This window comes from Dipodomys spectabilis, unplaced genomic scaffold (assembly GCF_019054845.1).
Source record: "Dipodomys spectabilis isolate Male_0828 unplaced genomic scaffold, ASM1905484v1 ptg000147l, whole genome shotgun sequence".
Taxonomy (NCBI): Eukaryota; Metazoa; Chordata; class Mammalia; order Rodentia; family Heteromyidae; genus Dipodomys; species Dipodomys spectabilis.
The window spans coordinates 1,877,008-1,894,020 of NW_024870824.1; the positions used below are offsets into that span (position 1 = coordinate 1,877,008).

Sequence of the window (17,013 nt, forward strand, 5' to 3'; positions counted from 1 at the left end):
TGGAGTTAGGTATAGGAGAAAAAACTGACCCTGTCTCCCAGCCTTAACACCCTTACAGTGAGTGCCTACTCGCAGTTCACTGAGACTCATTAAAGAGTAATTATCATGGCTGAACTTTATTTCAGCATAGGATTTATGCAAAAAAACAGTAGGAACAGGGAAGCCAAGAAAAACACAGGCTTTCTTGTTCAATTTATGCAGGAATTTTCTGGGCATGCCATTCAATCTGCAAGCTACATATGTGATATCATTGCTAAGGAAACCACATTTGAATCTTAAATTCCAAGTTTCTATGTAACTACTATATCACATACATAATCTATGATATATATGGACATATATATATATATATATATATATACATATATATGGAAACTTATTGTTGCAATCCATATTGTAGGTCATAATTTTGATTCAGTATATTTTTTTGTAATGGTGAGAGGCTACATTCTAGTATTGATTAAAGCACATAAATCATGAATAAAATATTTTACTCCAGTGACAGTTGCCTTCTCATTCCTACCCCTCTCATTTTTTTCAGTTGTATTCCTTCTTTTCAATCCCTTGTTATCTTCATTATATTCATTACCAGTCCCATTTCTAATTTTTTCTTGATCTATAAGTTCCTCCTTAAAAATATTACAACACATAAAACAATGTCAGGAAGTTAATAGCTGTGATTCTTTTTTAAAACTTTTTTTTATTGTAAAAAATAGTGTACAGAGGGGTTACAGTAACATGAGTAAGGTAATGAGTAGTTTCCTATTGAGCATTGTTACCTCCTCCTTTGTTTATCCCCTACCATCCCTTTCCTCCCCACCTCCCTAACTCCTCCCCACCCCAAGTTGTAAAGTTCGTTTTTAACATAGTGTCTTGTACATCTCATTGTTACAGTGGGTCAACCTGTATCCTATTTCTAGCTGTGATTTTTATATGCTAAAATATTCCCTTAAATTGTAATCAAGTCTTGGATAAGATTGTGGGATGCTGCTTTATAATAGTGGGATGCTGCTTTATAATGGCATATTCGCATTACTGGTGTGGTCCATCTAGTGACAGTGTAATTGATGTTTGTTACTTTATTACAGCATAGGAAATAACTTGGGAAAGAAATGAGACTTCATACAGTGTGATAGAAAGCTATAACTCACAGCCAGTTTATATGTAGAAAAGTTAGTGCTTAGTGATATGATTTGTGTAGCAAAATTGCTTTAAGATCACACAAAAATTGAAAATTATGCCTTGTAAATGAAACTCATTCATGTACTTATGACAAAACTTTAAGAACAAGTAATAACATAGCCAATACTTTATAGTTAGTGGAAAATACATGCTGTGTATTAAAGCAATACTATCATTTTGAAAACTGAGATTTCTGATAAAACTTGGGCATACTGTAGTCACATTTCTTAAAGTGGTTTTACAGCATCTTGAAGTTATAACTTCTTAGTGCACTGTTGATTGGACAATTTGAATGAAATATCCTTTTAGTGTCTCAGATGAATTTTCTTACAGGAAATTTATTCTTACCTGGACTAAGCCATGTTTTGTTTTGTTTTTCTTCTGTCACAGGATAAGAAATGGATTCTCAATCATGAAGATGTCACCTTGGGAGAACTACTAGGCAAGGTACATAATCAACTGAGCTAAATAATGAAGTCTTTACATTTTCTGGGGATTCTTGTGTTTTGTTCCTGTGAAGCTTTATAAAAAATTCAACATACAGCAAGTTTCTTTAGCACTAATCTAAAAGAAGACAATACCACATCTGTTACAACTATTAAGATACTCACTGAAATAGATGCATGAAAATCTTATGCTTAAAGAGAATTCTTTTAAAAAATAGTGTATGTTTTCTCAAAGGTTATAATAATTTTAATACCATTTAATAAAACCAAAACTATTGAGGTGTGATTTGAAAAGAACCTACTAGATTATAAAGTTAAAATAAATCCCAGTAGTCTTTAAACAAACAAAACAAAACTGGTTATGTAATACTCCAGAAAAAGTGAAGTACTACTCTTTAGAGTTTCAAGATTGTTTATAAGACCATTGTGCATATTACTTAAGTGGAAAAATAATTTTGAAAGGACAGGTTTCAACATGACAATCCGTTTTGTAATTGTAACTAGCTATACTAGTGATCAGAGAGGGCAGATTCGTGTAAGTGCCTTTCCTTCCAACCTAGTTGAAAGTGTTTCCAATTCATAAGCCATATTCTAGCATAATGTCTACCAATAAAGTTAGATATTTGATACTTAAACTGTTTAAGTGTATAATTTTATTTGTAATTGAATTTTAGTGGATAAATATTACTTTGTCAACTGACTTAGGAATACTTGTCTATGAAGCTTTAGTTTCATGGTATACTGTTAAAATTTGTGAAAAATTCAGATACTTTGTGAAAAGTATATATAATTTATGGATGCTAACCACTACACTAAGGCTCAGCATTTCAAGTAACATGATGTGATTATCCATTGCTTTTCATTGAATATATATGTGGTAAATTGACTCTGTTCCTTGTTTTACAAAAAGCTCTGTTTGAATAGTAGATCCTTGAAGTAATCTAGTTTGCTAATTTTTTGTCATCTATTATTTTAAAATATATTTTCCAAGTAGAAGCATTGAGTTGCTATTTGAAAGCAGATCCAGTGCTAATGTACTTAGTTTCTCAGGATAAAGAACTGAAAGTAGCAGCTGGCATGTTTGCTTCTTCTATGCTATGCTCCTCTAATTCTTGAGGAAATATGTCCCCTTTTTGTTATTGGTGACCCAGTAGATGTGACTGAATCAAAAATTATTACAAAGAAGCATTCACCTGTAATCCCAGAAATTCAGGAGGAAAACCAGTTGGATGTCTAGAGGCCAGCCAGGAAAAACTTAGGAGAGTCTGTCTTAAAACCGAAAGGATTGGAGGCAGGGCTCAACTGTTAGAACATTTACATTGCATATAAAACCCCTAGGTACAATCCCTAGCACAGAAGAGAAAAAAGAAACACAAAACAGAAGGAAAAAGTAACTCAAATAAACTTTCATAAAAATACGAATAAATAATTTGGAAGTGGCGCTGTGGCTCAAGTGGTAGAGCGCTAGCCTTGAGCTGAAGAGCTGGGGGAGTTCAAGACTCATGATGGACCAAAAAAAAAAAAAAAAAAAAGAATAAATATTTAATCATCAAAGACACATTGTTTCAGTACTCTGGGAAAATATTTTTAATTAAAGAAAAAGATTTTGTAATTAATTTCATAATTATTTAGTTTCTCTAAATATAACTTATCAGAAACAATGTTCTCCTTACTAAGGATATCTCAAATAATAAATCCCTTCACAGTGACTAGGCAGTAGCATGTCAGTCTCGATAAATTTAATGATTTTGATAAAATACTGAAATGGAGCTTAAGTTCATGTAATACTTTTAATACTGGAGCATGATTTTGATTTAATATTTTCACCACCTTTTCTGTTGTCATTGTGTTTTTGTTTTTTGTTTTTTTCAGGTAAGGGGTAGGTTTATTCAGTAGACCTGCTGGGACCAGGCAAGGTTGGCACTCTACGTGGCTAGGAAAGGCCTGGGAAAGAGAGAGAGCTGGGGAAGTGGCGCTGTAGCTCAAGTGGTAGAGCGCTCGCCTTGACCTGAAGAGCTGAGGGACAGCACTCAGGCCCAGAGTTCAAGCCCCACGACCGACAAAAAAAAAAAAGAAAGAGAGAGAGCTGGGAAAGAGAGGAAAGAGCTAGAAAAGAGCAGAGAGAGCTCATTGTGTTTTTTGTTTGTTTGTTTTGCCTGTTCTGGGCTTGAACTCAGGGCCTAAGCACTGTCCTTGAACTTCTTTTGCTCAAGGCTAGCACTGTACCACTTGAGCCACAGCATGACTTCCATCTTTTTCTGTTTATGTGGTACTGAGGAATCAATTCCAGGGTTTCATTGCATGCTAGATTTAGCATTCCTATAGGGTCAAAACAGTAGGTTGGCTACTAAATGAAGTAAGAAATGTAGACAGAAGATGAGATGATTAAAACAGATTGTATCCAAAAAGTGAAGTACTGATAATACCAAAGTTTAAGGTATGACTTTAGCAAATAGATTGATTATAAGAGCAGTTGAGGAGATAGGGTCATGAAAACTGAAGTTTTACAATGTGATAGGACCTATGTCTATTGAAATTAACAAGAATAAACACAAGAGCATACTGTATAGAGTGTATAGAGTGACATACAAACAAATTGTCAGTGAAGGATGGAAAGTAGTTTCATATTCAATAGGAGGCAGCCACAGTGGTTGATAGTAAGAGATAGATATTATTGAATGGAAATGGTTCAAGCTAAGAGGTTTTAGGAATGCAGGAGAGAGAATTGTTCAGTAGGAAAAAAACAAAAAACAAAACCAACTATTCCACCTCCACAGGAGTGGTAGGATTAAATGAGGAGCAAAATTCATCACTCAAGTTGAGAGGACAAAGGACACCTTATTATCATTTGAGTGTCTCCTATAGGAATCAGAATCCTATGGGATCAGATTGGCCTTATGGGGAATCATCAAACTTCAGGGTACCAATTTGATGGAATGTGAATTCTGGAAGCACAGTAGAAGTTTGAAAGAGAAAGGAGATTTGAGGAGAATTGGATGAGCACTTAGAGGAGGGGAGATAAAGATTAACCCTAAGGACCAAGATCTTATGATGACAAGCAGCTTGATGAGATTTGCCCTCAAGGACTTAATAAAGTCATACTTTTTGAATGTTGGAAATGTTGAGTATCCTAGGCTGTATCATAACCAATTTGGCCTGAAAATAGATCATCTGGGAAAGCATAATCTTTTATCAGTTTGGAGATTAGCTCCTTGAACACCGTTGATAGAATTGAAGTTTTCTGGGTAATGGCTGTCAAATAAATGTTTAAAGTTTTCAAACACCCCACAAAGGCCAATGCTTGTTATATAAGGCAGAAACCTTTAGAAAGAGGTGAAGGAACAACAGAGTGAGGAGTGTTCTGAAATGGGAGAATAGTCTTCAGGAGAAAGTCCTAATGAAGGAGGAAGCATAATAAATGAAACTAAAGATTAGATCACCTTTTCTCTGAGGGCAGGTGAATGTTTTCCATAAAGGAAAAAAGTGTAGAAAATGATGACACATATTTTGTGATTACCAAATAAAAGCTATGAAATAACAATAATGAGAGGATGGATATTGAGGAAAGTAATAGTCTAATCAAAGTTTTCTCTAGCAAAGATCATTCTGTTTGGCACTGCTGTTGTTGATGGATCTGAGTATTGACCAAGTAAAGGTGAAAAAAGTTGAGAACAAGTACTGTCTCTGAGGGTACTGTTTCTGAGATGCAATAGGGAAAGACTGAAGTATTGAGGGGAGCTAAATACTTACATGGAAAATGGTAGGATCTTTTTCCTTTCAATAGTATTGCTATAGGCTAGGCTTGTCTTTAACTTAAAATCCTCCTGCCTCAGCTACCTGAGTGCTGGTATTTTAGGCATGATCCACTATACTTGGTCCAGTATGATAGTTATAATAACTGATAAAGTAATGTATTCAGGAAGAATTTTTTGATGAGTAAAGTAAGTTTTAGAGAAAATGAATTATAAGTGTTTAAGGATCACTCAGATAAGAGGTTAGGCAACAATTCTGTAGAACAATAATATTTATTCTCAGATAAATTTTATGAATTATTTGATAATTAAGTAAATTATTTGATAATTGTTGGATAAATAATCTTGAGAAAAGAGATGCTCAAATTTTCTTTGTTGTAGTTGACTATAAGATTTACTATGTTGAGAATTCAAATCATAGCTTTTATTTAAAAATGATTTAAGAATTGAATATTAGATGAAAAAGTATACATGAATATGGGACTTTTTTTAGAAAAACATTTTAAAAATAAAACATTTAAAATATGCAGATTTGAGAGGATGAGTTATATTGTCTTAAAATTCTAAAACTCAATAACCAACAGATTTACTTCACTTACATCTTGCTCAACAGTATTGTAATATTTGCATATTGTGAGTATGGCTATATAAAATTCATGAATATGCATAGAAATATCTAAAAGAATTTTCAAAAATAGTTGTGCTAGTGTATTAGCTTTAAGATCATTATTGTACTGTTTTGTATTATAAAAGAGAGTAAATTTACTTCAGAATTTCTTTATTAGTCTGATCATTCTAAATGTTACATTGAAATAGATGTAGGCCTATCAATCAGTTCATCCTTGGTGGCACTAGCACTTGAGTTAGCACCCCTCCTCCTGGATACGGTGGGGAGATGGACAGGCTACGGCAGCAGCTACTGATGAGCCCCATTCTGTTCCTTGACTCCACTCCCTTTCTTCACTTCCTGTTCACAAACTGCTATGACATGGATGTCAGTTTTAGTTTCTTCTTGGAACTTCACTAACTTATAAATTTTAAACCAAATAAAATGTAATATTTAGAGGATAAACTAGTTGGAAGGAGTCACATGCCTCTGAGAACATCCATTTGGGTCTCTCCTTTTATTCTTTCTCACAATTTTCTTTTCAGTTTTCCTTTGTCCTCAGTCTTCTATACGGTTAATGTGTGAACAGTATATTCAAGGTTGAAGAGTTTGTAAGAACAGAATCAACTGCCTTTATTTTCATGCAAAGCAAACTTATCAACTCAAAATGTTACCTGTTTTCCTTGTTTTTGACACACTGACATGCTATACTTACCAGACCAAACAATGCATGTGTTTTTGTTTTCAGGGAAATTTTGGTGAAGTGTATAGGGGTACGTTAAAGGATAAAACTTCTGTTGCTGTTAAAACATGTAAAGAAGATCTTCCTCAGGAACTGAAAATAAAATTTTTACAAGAAGCCAAGTGAGTTTTCTACTATAGTATAAAATATGCCCTTAATAATTATAATGTGTTTGTTATTCATAAGGCATTCATAACTTATTAAAAAGTAATCTTGAAAACATTTTGAATTGTGATTTGTTGAAGGAGTAAGTAAACACTATTAGGAACTCATAAATAAACACTTTCACAATGCAAGAAAATTTCTGGTTTTGAGGTAGATTGTAAATCAATTAGAAAATCATGGTAAGAACAGGTGTTAAAAAACATGACTGTTCTCTAAATCCTTAAATATATTTGTTTTATTAAGCATGCATATACATTTTGTAATCTTGTGATTTTTCTTCACAATCATACATATAAAAGATTTTTATCCTTGTTCTTTTAGGTATATGTTTATATTCCTTAGATATTATCTTTTGACTTTCTGTTTCTGCTTATTAGCTCTGAAAATCATACATTTCTTTAGCTAACAGTCCAGAATTTGTTCAAAAATGTACATACTATTTCTTTTCTAATTCACTTTGTAACTTGATTCCTTTATTTTAGTAAAATTTAATGATCCACCTTGCTATCCTGCATTGAAAATACTTAAATAGGGTGATGATTTGAATAAATTAATTGGATGGGCATGTTGGAAATGGATGCAATGATGGGTGGTGGGTGGTTGCTTGAACAAGGATGATACACAAATCTATAAATTTTGTGCATGGGAACATAGCGGAAATGGCCAAGAGACAATAATAAATCCCATGACATGGATCGTTTTGGTGTAAATTTCTATACTCATTTAGCACTAAATATTGTAGGAATGGATCAAGTTAATTGGGTGCAGTATTAAGTATCTTTAGAATTAAGAATCTGTACAATGATACAATTTTTAAAATATATACTATTGAAAATCAGAAAACTGACAAATTAAAAACTGTTCTATATACTTGAAATTTAGTCTCATTATTTTACAATTCATAGGTGTTCTCATGATAAAAGGCTGTGTCTAAAATTATTTTCAAAAGTATTTAAATTTCTTAATTTTTAACCTTTGCAAAGTGGACTTCAATTTCTTTTAAAGTGAAATTGTGGAGTTTTATGTAAACTGTAAAATTTTCTTTTCCATGCAACCCTCTTTAATAGACTTATCTATGTTCCTGGCTGGCTATTTTGTGCAGTTTCTTTACTCACCTTCATAACTAAAAATATAACATTCTTCCAACTTTATTGTCTCAGAAATTTCAAGCTTCAAGGCATTCTAGAATATTTCCTTTAATCTCTAGGATTTTTCCCTGTCTGACTTCATTTACAAATCATTATTTTAACATTTTTTTTGATCTTCCTCTGACTTAGTTGAACAATTACAAAACACACATAATTTGTTAAATTTTACTTTATTTTTTAATTTTAATTTTTGTACTAATGAGTTGTCATTCAACAGGCAGCATAATGTATCTTGGGCCAGAGTTATTTTTGCATTCTTCTTCAGAAAGACTATTGTAATTTTCACATAGAAGTGAGTTTATATAGAATAAGAAGAACTAAAACTTAAAATCAAGGCAAATGGGTATCTAATATATTTTTAGCTCATACTTTTATTAGAATCCTGTGTATAGTTTATTGATGAAATGTGATGAAATTTCACCTTCACCCAAATGAAGTTTGTACTCCTTCAACTGAAGCTTATATTGAAACTGATATAAAATTTTTAAATCTTTTGCCATGTTTCTCAAAAGTTTTGTATTTCTATCATTTAAATTGAAAATCATCTCAAGAAATAATTTACTATGATATCTAGTGAAGGTAGTCTTTGTAGTATTTACCAGGGAGTGATAATTTTTGAAGAACATAAAATACTGGGAAGTTCTATTTTTTGTTCTTATTTATGATGATTATTCAGAGTGAGTAACAACTTTTAAATGGGTGCTTAATTGAATTAATAATTGACTCTTATCCAGATAGGAATCATGTCTGCAACCCTCATGTCTGCAATCCTCGCTACTCAAGAGGTTGAGACTTTGAGGATTGTATTCAAAGCTAGGCAGAAAAGTTTAAAAGACTCCATCTCCAATCAGCAAAAAGTTGGCCAGGGCTTGTGGCTCAAGTTGTAGAATAACAGATGCGGGCAATAAACTGAACAAGAGTAGGACACTAAATTCAAGTGCAGAAATGTAAAAAATAATTTTCTCATTTTGGTTATATTGTCAGTATTTATCAACACTAGTTTATATACATCCTATTTGTCATCATTTCGGTCACACTTATATTTTAATAATTAGGATTAATGAGTATTTTACTTGTACAGACCTTTATCAGCTAATGCTTGATTTTCTTTATTCAAATGCTTGTTCTTATAATTTCTCTCTAGAATTCTCAAGCAATATGATCATCCCAATATTGTCAAACTTATAGGAGTTTGCACACAAAGACAGCCTGTCTACATCATTATGGAACTTGTCCCAGGTAATGTGATTTGAAGGTTTGCTTGATGACATTTTAATGTCATGTTTTATTGCATTGTTTGTGTTCAGTCTCTTTGATTTCTCCTTGTAATGTTTCCAAGAATTTTATATAACATTTTTCTGATAACAAAAGAACTTGTATATTTATACAACATTTTTATAGGTTATAATACTGTGCTGTTTTTTAGAAAATGTCAGCCAACATATTTTGGGCATGGATTTATTAGAGTTTGGTATGGAATTGAGGTTTTTTTTTTCTTTCTTTCTTTTTGGGTCCGGTCGTGGGGCCTGAACTCTGGGCCTGGGCGCTGTTCCTCAGCTCTTCAGCTCAAGGCTAGCGCTCTACCACTTGAGCCACAGCGCCACTTCCGGGTTTTTTCTTTTTGCTTATGTGGTGCTAAGGAATTGAACCCAGGGCCTCAGGCATGCAAGGCAAGCACTCTACCACTGAGCCACCTTCCCAGCCCTGGAATAGAGTTTTATATAATGTTTTTGTATGAAAAGCTGTTGAGAAAGGCAGTTACTTAGTGTGGCATTATTAATTAAATTGCTGTCTTATTTACTCCCTATATGTCAGTTTCCAAGTACATTTCCACTTACCTTCTTTGTGACACTTACGATAATCTCATGGTACTTTGGGTCACTTGTGACATATGAGCTTCTATATGTAGACACATGACAGGATGGTCATGTAGAAATTTCTCTTTTATGATTTCTGGTTAAGTTGGAACAACAAAAAGACAACCCTACTAGTATGTGTTTTTTGTTCTCATTGTCTATCTTATGGTTGTAGAAATTTCAAAGATAAAATTTATTTCAATCAGATTTATAATTCTGATATTTATTAACTTAAAAATTGCTTTAACTTTTTGGGTTTTACTTTTAATAACTACTCATTTTAAAAGCAGAAATTTAAAGGAATATGAAAAATATTCCTAATTTTTCAATTAATGAACTATGAGCCTAATATAGATTGTCTATTAAACGCTGCTCATGTGAAATTTCTTTAGTGTTTAGGATTCTTAGTCCTTCCTGTACATATCTTACTTCTTCAGTTTTTTCAGTATTTCCATATAACTGTAGAACTAATAGGTTATCTTCATCCTTATCCTAATGACATTGTCTGTGTTGGGTACTTTATATGTTGGCTGTGTTGGCCTTGTTTATTTCTGTATTTTAAGGTAGCTTTCAATCTTGTGAAATAGGAAAGATACAGTTCAAAATTTTAAGAATTTAATATAATATAGTTGATGCTATTGACACACATGCAAATGTTAGTAAGGAATTGCATGGAATTGCATGGAGAAGACCCTTCTTGGAAGAGAGGGCAGACTAGATGGGGATTATGAATGGCAAGCCAGGGAATATGGATGTAAATTTCAAATGTTATGTCTAAGTTGAATTAGACAGTGGAAGTTTTATACAGAAACGATATCCTGACAGGTAACGTCTGTTGATATTTTGAAAATGTAATGACAGGTAGAAAATTAAATGAATGTTCAACAATCTAATTATGGCTAGGCACCAATAATCCTAGCTCACACCTGTAATCCTAGCTATTCAGGAGGTTGAGATCTGAGGACCATAGTTTGAAGCCAACCTGGTCAGAAAAGTCTCAGTGAGACTCTTATCTGCAGCAAACTACTCAGAAAAAGCCAAAAGTGGTGCTGTGGCTGAAGTGGTAGAGCACTAACCTTGAGCACAAAGAGATTCAGGCACAGCACCCAGGCCCTGAGTGCAAGCTCCAGGACTGGCATTAAAAAAAAAAATCAAATTATACCCCTAAGCTGATTTCTACTAGCAGTGTCTTAGTGTGTGTTTATTTTGCTTTTCCAGGAAGATATTTACTGTAGATCCTTTGGATTTTCTTCTTTTTAAATGTAATCATAAGAATCATGCTGTAACACTGCTTCAGGACTCACCATTTTTTAAAAAATTTAATCCAAAGGTGGTATAAAGAGGGGTTACAATTTCATAAGTCAGGTAAAGAGTGCATGTCTTTTTGAACAGCATCACTCCCTCCCTCATTTTCTCCTAGTTTTTTCTCTCCCGACCCCTCTCCCCTTTCAAGTTGCATAGTTCATTTCCAATGTAGTGTCTAGTGAGTATCACTGTTGAATTAAGTTCTCCCTTTGTCTCACCGTTTCTGTGCTTCCCCTTACTGTCCCCAAATCAGGTAAACTTACATACAAAAAAGGTACAGAAATTAAAAACAGTGACAAAAGGGGAAAAATAAAAAAAAAAAACGCATAAAAATCCTCTTATTTCCATTTGTTGGAGTTCATTTCCATAAGCATCTTTTTATATGATCATATGCACATGGGGTTCATGGTTTCCCTCATTTGTAGTAATTAGAATGTACCTATAAACTATAAGTAAACACAATGGATAGTAAAAGATGAAAAATTACACTTGGACATGATAAACAGGACTCTAGACATTCACACAATAAGACCAAAGGAAGATATTCTTTGCAGAGGATCACCACTTGGTTGTTGTTTTTTTTTTTTTTTTCTTTTGGTCACTCATGGGGCCTGAACTCTGGGCCTTGGCACTGCCCCTCAGCTCTTCAGCTAGGGCTCTATCACTTGAGCCACAGTGCCACTTCTGGCTTTTTCGGCTTATGTGGTGCTGAGGAATCGAACCCAGGGCCTCATGCATGCAAGGCAAACACTCTACCACTGAGCCACCTTCCCAGCCCCTACCACTTCTTTTTAAAGGAAACTTGTGTTGGGTTTATTGTTTCATAGTCATCTATATATTTCCACCTCTCCTTTATAATAACTATAGAGTATTTGATTTTGTGAATTTACATAATTTATCCAACCAGTAATTTCCTTTTTTAAAATCTTTTGAGAAGAGCTCTCAGTAACTTTGAACTCTTAGTAAAAGTCATTCAAAAGTAGGACAAAAACTCAGCGGTAGGATTGTTGGATCAAAGTTGATATACATTTTGATTTATAGTAAATGTTTTAGCTTTCCATTGCTGTGTAACAAATTGTCACAGTTGGGAGCTCTAATCCACTACCAGGCTTATTCAGATGTTGGCAGAATCCATTTGCCTGCAGCTATTATTTTGAGTTTACTATTTCTATCTACTGACAATCAGATGTGAGTGTCTTTCATCTTTATTCCTTTTCTCCTCAGTCTGTGCATCTTTAATGCTAGTACTAGCCTGTCAAAATCTTCAAGTGTTTTGAATTTCTCTGGCTTAATATTTCTATTACAAGTTAAAGAATCATGGCTACTATTTTTAAAAAGGACTCCTATGACTGGATCAGGTCCTGATAATCTCCCTATTTTAGATTGGGTTTACTTTGGGACAAAGCATTTTTATGAGAAAGGTATGTTCATCACATTCACAGAGTACAGGGGTTAGTGTTTGGGAGGCCTCTTGATCTGTCTTCTAGAGTAAAAATTTCCAAATTTCCTTAAAAGCTTTGTAAAACCTGAAACCATGATGAATTTTTCACTCTGTTCTATTAAATCCATTCATTCATCTTGAAATATCATTGCTTGTTTTTACTCAGGCATGAGTTTTTTGTTTATTTATTTTTTATTATTGTGAAAATAGCATACAGAGGGGTTACAATTACATGGGCAAGATAGTGAGTACATTTCTTATCAAGCATTTTTGCCTCCTCCTTTGTTTCCCACCCTCGCACCCCCATACCACCACGCTTATCCCCCCACCCCCAACCCCGCCAAAGTTGTAAAGTTCCTTTTTCGACATAACATCTTGTACATCTCCTTGTTGTAATGGGTCCACCTGTAACCCTATTTAAGCAGTTTGTTTTTTCCCTTCCCCTCCACAAATTATACCAACATCAAATACAGTGAAAACAGGGGTTATACCATGGGGGAGGGACATACAAAGCAACAAAGAAATCATCTTATAAATATGTTAGAAACAATTGCAAGAAAAAATAAACATTTGAATCCTTATTTTGGGGTTCATTTCGCTTAATATCAACTTGCCTGACAGTTTGTTTGTCTCCGGCATATACTAGTTTTTGCAAATAAGGGAAACCATGGGACCTATGTTTCTTTGGGCCTGGCTTACTTCACTTAATATAATTTTTTCCAAGTCTTTCCATTTCCTAAAAAATGGGGCAATGTCATTCTTTCTGATGGAGGCATAGAATTCCATTGTGTATATATACCACATTTTCTTGATCCATTCATCTACTGAGGAGCATCTGAGTTGGTTCCATATCTTAGCTATGGTAAATAATGCTGCAATAAACATAGTTGTACTCGTAGCTTTAGTATGGCCTTGTTTGTGATCATTTGGGTAAATGCCCAAAAGTGGGATTGCTAGGTCATAGGGGAGCTCTATGTGGATCAGGCATGATTTTGTAGCATAATTTTTTAGTTATTTGGAAAATAATCTCCTCATTCAGCTTTTCAAATAGTGATACAGTTCATTATACTATATCAAAAGACCATATTTGTTTCACAGCTAGTCTAATTTGAACATTAATGGAAAGCTGGCAAGCTCATGGTGGCAGATACTTGTTTTGTAAAATAGTAATTTTCATTTGAGCTTGGGTTTTTTTTCACATGTAACAAAAACTTTTTAAGAAGCACTTCATTGACTTTCTAGAAAATAAGTATTAAACATTGAAATTTTTCACATTATTAGTTGTTACTCTTTGAGAACATCCTGGGATATAATTGATATCTACTGAAGTATAACATTCATGAAGTCTCTATATATTAAAATTTAGGTGCATTATTTTGAAATCATTACTATGATCAAGGTAATGCATTGCACACACATATCACTCCAAATTTTTCTCATGAATCTTGGTGGTTATTTCTTTGTAGGTCTTCATATACCTAAGTTGGCCAATAACTCATGGCATTCTGTCACTATATGTTAGTTTGAATTTCTTAGAACTTAAATGGAATTATAAAATAAGTTCCCTTTTTGTCTAAAGTCTTCTGAGGATAATAATTTTGAGATTCATATTTTAATAGCTATCAGTGACTAAGTTGTTTTAATTGTTGTGTTGTATTCCATTATATGAATATACTGTAGCTTATCTCTTCAGATATTGATAGACTTCTGAGTTGCTTTCACGTTGAAGTTGATGTGAATATTCCTGTTGAAATTGTATGGACATGTGCTTTCATTTTTTAAAGAAAATTAAAATTAATTAATTTTTTTTTTTGGTCAGTTTTAAGGCTTGAACTCTGGGCGTGGGCGCTGTCCCTGTACTCTTCAGGTCAAGACGAGCGCTCTACTGCTTGAGCCACAGTGCAACTTCTGTGTTTTCATTTTTCTTGTGAAACCAACTAGTAGTTAAAGATATTTTTGTGGGAGAATCTATAGGGCTCCATTCTATAATTCTTCAACATATGCACAGATATGCAAATGACTTTCTTTCGACAAACAGAAATTTTCATCTTAGTTATTTTTCTCTACTGGGAGTCAAAATGTAAAGGGAAGATTTAGAAAAGCATAGGTTAAAAGCAAGATTTAATAAGTGCTCAGTGTCTAACATACAAACTATTTCCAAAATGTTTTATACAAAGATTTTATATACTTCAATACTTGTCAGATAATTGAGCTCTTTGGAGTCATAAACCCAAAATATGTTTAAACCAGAGTCATGTTTAGGGAAATTATAAACATTTGAGAATTCAAGTGGAGTGAATACTATAAGATGATCCTGTCTTCATTTGAATCAGTCTTGAATTATGAATACTTTGATTGCTTGTTGAATAAAATGAATCAGTTCTTAATGTGAAGAAACTCTGAGCACAGAAACAGAAAAGCTTATGTATACATAAGATGACCCCTAGTTTTGCAGATAATTCTTTATTAGGAATTCAAATGAATACAGTTAACTTTTAAAAAATAAGATTTGATTTCAAGAAATACTTATAGCCCGGGCAGCTATCGCCTTTTTCCAGGTGGGTGGTTAAATTTTGATTACCACATTTCTTATGGTGGATAACAGACTACACACCTTTACTTCCAAGTACAGCATTGACTGTGTTGGATCTCAATAGAGGTGGCTTATTTTAGCATGTCTTAAAAAATGTCTCAACTTTAGTTTTGTAATAGTCTGTTTTTTTTTATTTTTTATTTTTTTGGGTCCAGTCATGGGGCCTGAACTCAGGGCCTGGGCGCTGTCCCTCAGCTCTTCAGCTCAAGGCTAGCGCTCTACCACTTGAGCCTTAGCTCCACTTCTGGCTTTTTTCTTTTTGCTTATTTGGTGCTGGGAATTGAACCCAGGGCCTCAGGAATGCAAGGCAAGCGTTCTACCAGCCCCTGTTTTTAAAATTTTTTTATTGTAAAATGCTGTACAGAGGGGTTACAGTTACATGATTTAGGTAATGAGTACATTTCTTGCCAAACATTGTTACCCACTCCTTATTTGTTCTCCCATTATTCCTTCCCTTTCCTTCCCCACTCCTCCTCCTCCCCAGAAGTTATATAGTTCATTTCAACATAGTGTCTTGTGAATATCATTATTGGAATGAGTCATCCTTTGTCCTTCTTTCAGCATTTTGTTATTCCCCTTCCCTTCCCCAAATCTGTAAATGTATATACAAGAGGGAGGGTACCAGAATCAAAGACAGTGATTGCCAGGGATAAACCAATGGAAAAAGAAAAATGAAATAAAATAAGAAGAAAGTACATTGGTGACAAGGTCAATAACCAAAAAACAAAGACCTGTTGTTTCCATGTCTTGGAATTCTCTTTGCTTTGATCTAGCTGTTCTGAATTTGGTACTTACTAGATATAATTAAGTGTTGTAATTCTCTGATACATTCTCAACTCTAAAGATTCTCAAATGAATCTTAATTTTAAAATGAGCTACGGCTTTGAAAATCTTAGAATTATTGTATTCTTCATGAGGTTTTTAAATATTATCAGAATATATCTTACCTTAATAACAACAGCTTATATATGATTGCAACAAAAGGAAATCAAGCTCATTCAGTTTATATTGTCTTAGAGACTTAAGGTGTGAGTGATCCAGACATGTTATTCTAACCAGTGTCTTTTTTTTTTTTATTGTAAAGATACTATACAGAGGGTTACAGTTACATGAGTGAGGTAATGAGTACACTTCCTCTTGAACATTGTTACCCCCCTCCATTGTTTTCCCCCTACCATCCCCTCCCTCCCTACCTTCCCCGAGGTTCTTTTTTTTTTTATTGTGATTAAGCGATTACATAATTTCCAGAATTTCACAGTATTGTGGAATAATGATGCTCATTTAAAGTCACAAGTTCATTCTAACTTTCCTGGAGCAAATTGTCTATCACAGTCTGAAACATATAACGGTGTTCACATGTTATACACCATACATGTGATCAGCAGCATGGAGATATTTAGTAGTGCTAACCAGTGTCTTTTAAGTTTGCATAATTCCTTTTTTTTAATTTTTTTTCCTTTCCCTTTCCCTTTCCCTTTCCCTTTCCCTTTCCCTTTCCCTTTCCCTTTCCCTTTCCCTTCCCTTTCCCTTTCCCTTTCCCTTTCCCTTTCCCTTTCCCTTCCCTTTCCCTTTCCCTTTCCCTTTCCCTTTCCCTTTCCCTTCCCTTTCCCTTTCCCTTTCCCTTTCCCTTCCCTTTCCCTTTCCCTTTCCCTTTCCCTTTCCCTTTCCCTTCCCTTTCCCTTTCCCTTTCCCTTTCCCTTCCCTTTCCCTTTCCCTTTCCTTTCCCTTTCCCTTTCCCTTCCCTTTCCCTTTCCCTTTCCCTTTCCCTTTCCTTTC

The 17,013-nt window shown here is 34.0% G+C and overlaps 1 protein-coding gene across 4 annotated transcripts in view; it reads left to right on the plus strand.

Moving 5' to 3' along the window:
• Positions 1-17,013, plus strand: part of Fer (FER tyrosine kinase) — a 365,128-nt gene that overhangs the window by 208,126 nt on the left and 139,989 nt on the right. For 3 of the 4 annotated variants that reach the window (XM_042692001.1, XM_042691999.1, XM_042692000.1), the window contains 3 exons: positions 1,573-1,629; positions 6,736-6,851; positions 9,187-9,297. In XM_042692001.1, coding sequence (XP_042547935.1) covers positions 1,573-1,629; positions 6,736-6,851; positions 9,187-9,295 — 282 coding nt within the window. In that variant the 3' untranslated portion in view covers positions 9,296-9,297. The remainder of the gene's footprint in view (positions 1-1,572; positions 1,630-6,735; positions 6,852-9,186; positions 9,298-17,013) is intronic. The other variant, XM_042692002.1, reaches the window with a different exon arrangement.